The sequence below is a fragment of the Poecilia reticulata genome, unplaced genomic scaffold (assembly GCF_000633615.1).
Source record: "Poecilia reticulata strain Guanapo unplaced genomic scaffold, Guppy_female_1.0+MT scaffold_314, whole genome shotgun sequence".
In the NCBI taxonomy this organism is placed as follows: domain Eukaryota; kingdom Metazoa; phylum Chordata; class Actinopteri; order Cyprinodontiformes; family Poeciliidae; genus Poecilia; species Poecilia reticulata.
This window is the reverse complement of record NW_007615089.1, coordinates 27,493-30,090: the sequence shown is the minus strand read 5'-3', so window position 1 is coordinate 30,090 and position 2,598 is coordinate 27,493. Positions and strand designations below refer to the sequence as shown.

The 2,598-nt window shown below is 52.1% G+C and overlaps 1 protein-coding gene across 1 annotated transcript in view; it reads right to left on the bottom strand.

The window, feature by feature from the left end:
- The window catches only part of ccdc88c (coiled-coil domain containing 88C), a 32,218-nt gene that overhangs the window by 21,970 nt on the left and 7,650 nt on the right, over positions 1 to 2,598 (bottom strand). Inside the window, exons 4-7 of the mRNA XM_008403188.2 lie at positions 2,578 to 2,598; positions 1,861 to 1,944; positions 1,547 to 1,690; positions 1,279 to 1,469 (exon numbers count right to left, since the gene is read on the bottom strand). Of these exons, the coding sequence (XP_008401410.1) occupies positions 1,279 to 1,469; positions 1,547 to 1,690; positions 1,861 to 1,944; positions 2,578 to 2,598 (440 nt within the window). The remainder of the gene's footprint in view (positions 1 to 1,278; positions 1,470 to 1,546; positions 1,691 to 1,860; positions 1,945 to 2,577) is intronic.

The window sequence follows — 2,598 nt, the reverse complement described above, 5'->3', positions numbered from 1 at the left end:
TGATGTTCAGGATTTAGGTCTCATGGCATCTCAAGGTGTCAACATGGCAGCCAGTGGGCTGAAGGAGGAAATACAGCTTTATTTTGTAGCAGTTCAAGAGATACCAGCTTTTAATCGCTTGGCAAAAAAAATCATCAACACAGAAACTTCAAAGCACACATTTTTTTGTCCTAGTACCCCAAGAATTTAAAACTACTTTCACCCCTGGATAGACCATTTATTAACAAAGGACATTTGTGGATTGAGACATTAGAGCAGGGTGTCCAAAGTGGGTCCTGTAGACATCCTACATGTTTCATTCTCTCCCTGGTCGTAGCAACAACCTCCTCAGCAAGTCAATGTTCTTCTTAGGCCTCTAACGAGCCATCATTTGATCCAGGTGCGTTAAACCAGGGAGAGAACTGAAACCCGCAGGTTTCCGGCCCTCGAGGACCGGCTTTGGACACTCCTGCATTAGAGACTCAAAATTCACACAAATGTAGCAACTCACAGGCCAGAAGCAGTTTGGAAATAAAGAAATATTTGTATTTGCATCAAAAATACAAGTGTGCATCTTGTTCTTATGAGACTGTTTTAGCTCCATATATAAAGTGGATTTTGAATCGCAATAGGAAATAATAGCTAAATTAAGACCAACACCAGAGTTGAAAGGTTTGCTTCAAACTACGAGACAGAAGGTTACGGCTCCTTTCAAACAGAAAGAAAACAGGTTTTTAGATGTCCTGCTAGAAACGGCCTTTTCTGCTTTCCTTCCCTCTTTTCTCAACTTGTGTGGAGGATAGGCTCGGCTTTGGATGAACTGATATTTTTGTGCAGAATGAGCGGCGCATGGACCCCGTTTATAAGTAAAGGTGAAATGGCTAYCATTTTGTTTAGTTTATTAATGAAAYGTGCCTTTTGTGGGCTGCAGTTCGGATGTGTAAAGAATGCTGTTAGCTTAGCCAAGCCTAAAACCATCCCACTGCAACAGACTGGATGTTTGGTTCTTTATGTGGGAAATATTTGTGTTTTTTGGTGGTGAGTAGTGAAACATAAAGTAGCGTTGCTATGGTAACAAGTCCGTGTGTGGCTACAGAGAAAGAAGAGGTTTTAGGTTGTACTGCGGTGTTAATACCCACATTTCCAGGTTTCACTGCGTTAACGGCAGCGCAGCTATGGATGGATGGCATGTAGAAGGAAAGGGGGTCTACATTTATAAATCTGGTCATGACTAAATCAGAGCCTCACAGCTGGTACAGTTAGCAGCACTAATAGCAGTGATGGCGGCGGCGGACTCACAGCTCCTGCCGGTAGCGGCGTAGCTTGGCCTTGGTGTCGGCCAGCTCCACAGCCAGGTGCTGCTTCTTCTCCTGGGTCGGCTCGGTTCCGGACGGCCCGCCCTTCTTCGGGGCTCGGCCCGGCTTCTCGCCTCCCTCCAGGGGCCGCTGGTCGGACAGGTAGTCCCTCTCCAGGGTGAGGTCCAGGATCGCCTGGGGGACGGGCCAGAGGTTCTGTTGGACCCGCGGCTCGGATAGAACCCGGCCGGACGGGACGGGCGCCTCTGTACCTCTGTGGCTTTGTCTCGCTGGTCGATGAGTTGCCGTAGCGACGATGCCATGTTGCGGGACAGCGGCTCCAGCTCCTCAGGGACAAGCTCAGCTCCATCCTCCATCCAGGACAGGTCCAGGACGTTCAGCGGGTTGTGAGTGACCTGAAGCAGAAGCAGGTTCACTTCCTGGATGAAGCTAAGCCCCGCCCCCAAAATGAAGCTAAGCCCCGCCCCCTGGATGAAGCTAGGTTCCTCCCTCTATAAGCTCCTCCCTCCTTGCTGAGGTTCTGAGCCAGGCAGCAGAACCTCCAGAACCCCGGCCCGGTTCTGACCTCCTGGATGTGAGACACGATGGCGGCCTGAGTCTGGATGTCCAGCAGCTTGATCTTGTCGATCATCTCCTCCTTGCGCTCGCTCTGAGGACAGACAGGAAACATCAGCAGGTTCTGGCGCCGCGCTGACGCCTCATGGCATAAACTGCTGCGTCAGCGGTTGCTATGGCGATTCAGTGGGGTGGGGGTGGGGGGGACGTTTAAACCTCAAACGGCGTGAAAGCTTTACGACAGAACCACMTGCTGGTCCCACACAGAAATTCACTGGGTCTGACAGATTCATCAGAACCTGCAGGTCCAATCAGAGCTGGGAGTCAGTGACACTGCTCTGGGCTGTGATTGGACTGGAGGGTTCTGATGGAGGWCCAAACAGGCCCGGTTCTGAGCTTTTCTGGCCAGTGTTCCCAGCTGGGCTCTTCCTGTTCCAGGCTGGAACAGGTTTGTTTAACAAATTCCTGCTGGTCCAAACAAAGACCCATTCACACATGTTGCCATGGTAACCAGCCCCTTCCTGGAACCAGTCGGACCAGCACAGGAAACAAAGGAAGAAACAGGAAACCCCCACCTGATGCTCAGGTTACAGCCAGAACGCTCAGCCACACCTGCACTGGAGCCCCGCCCACACGGAGCCCCGCCCACACGGAGCCCCGCCCACACGGAGCCCCGCCCACACGGAGCCCCGCCCACACGGAGCCCCGCCCACATGGCCAAACTCACCTGCACGGCGCAGCCCAGCAG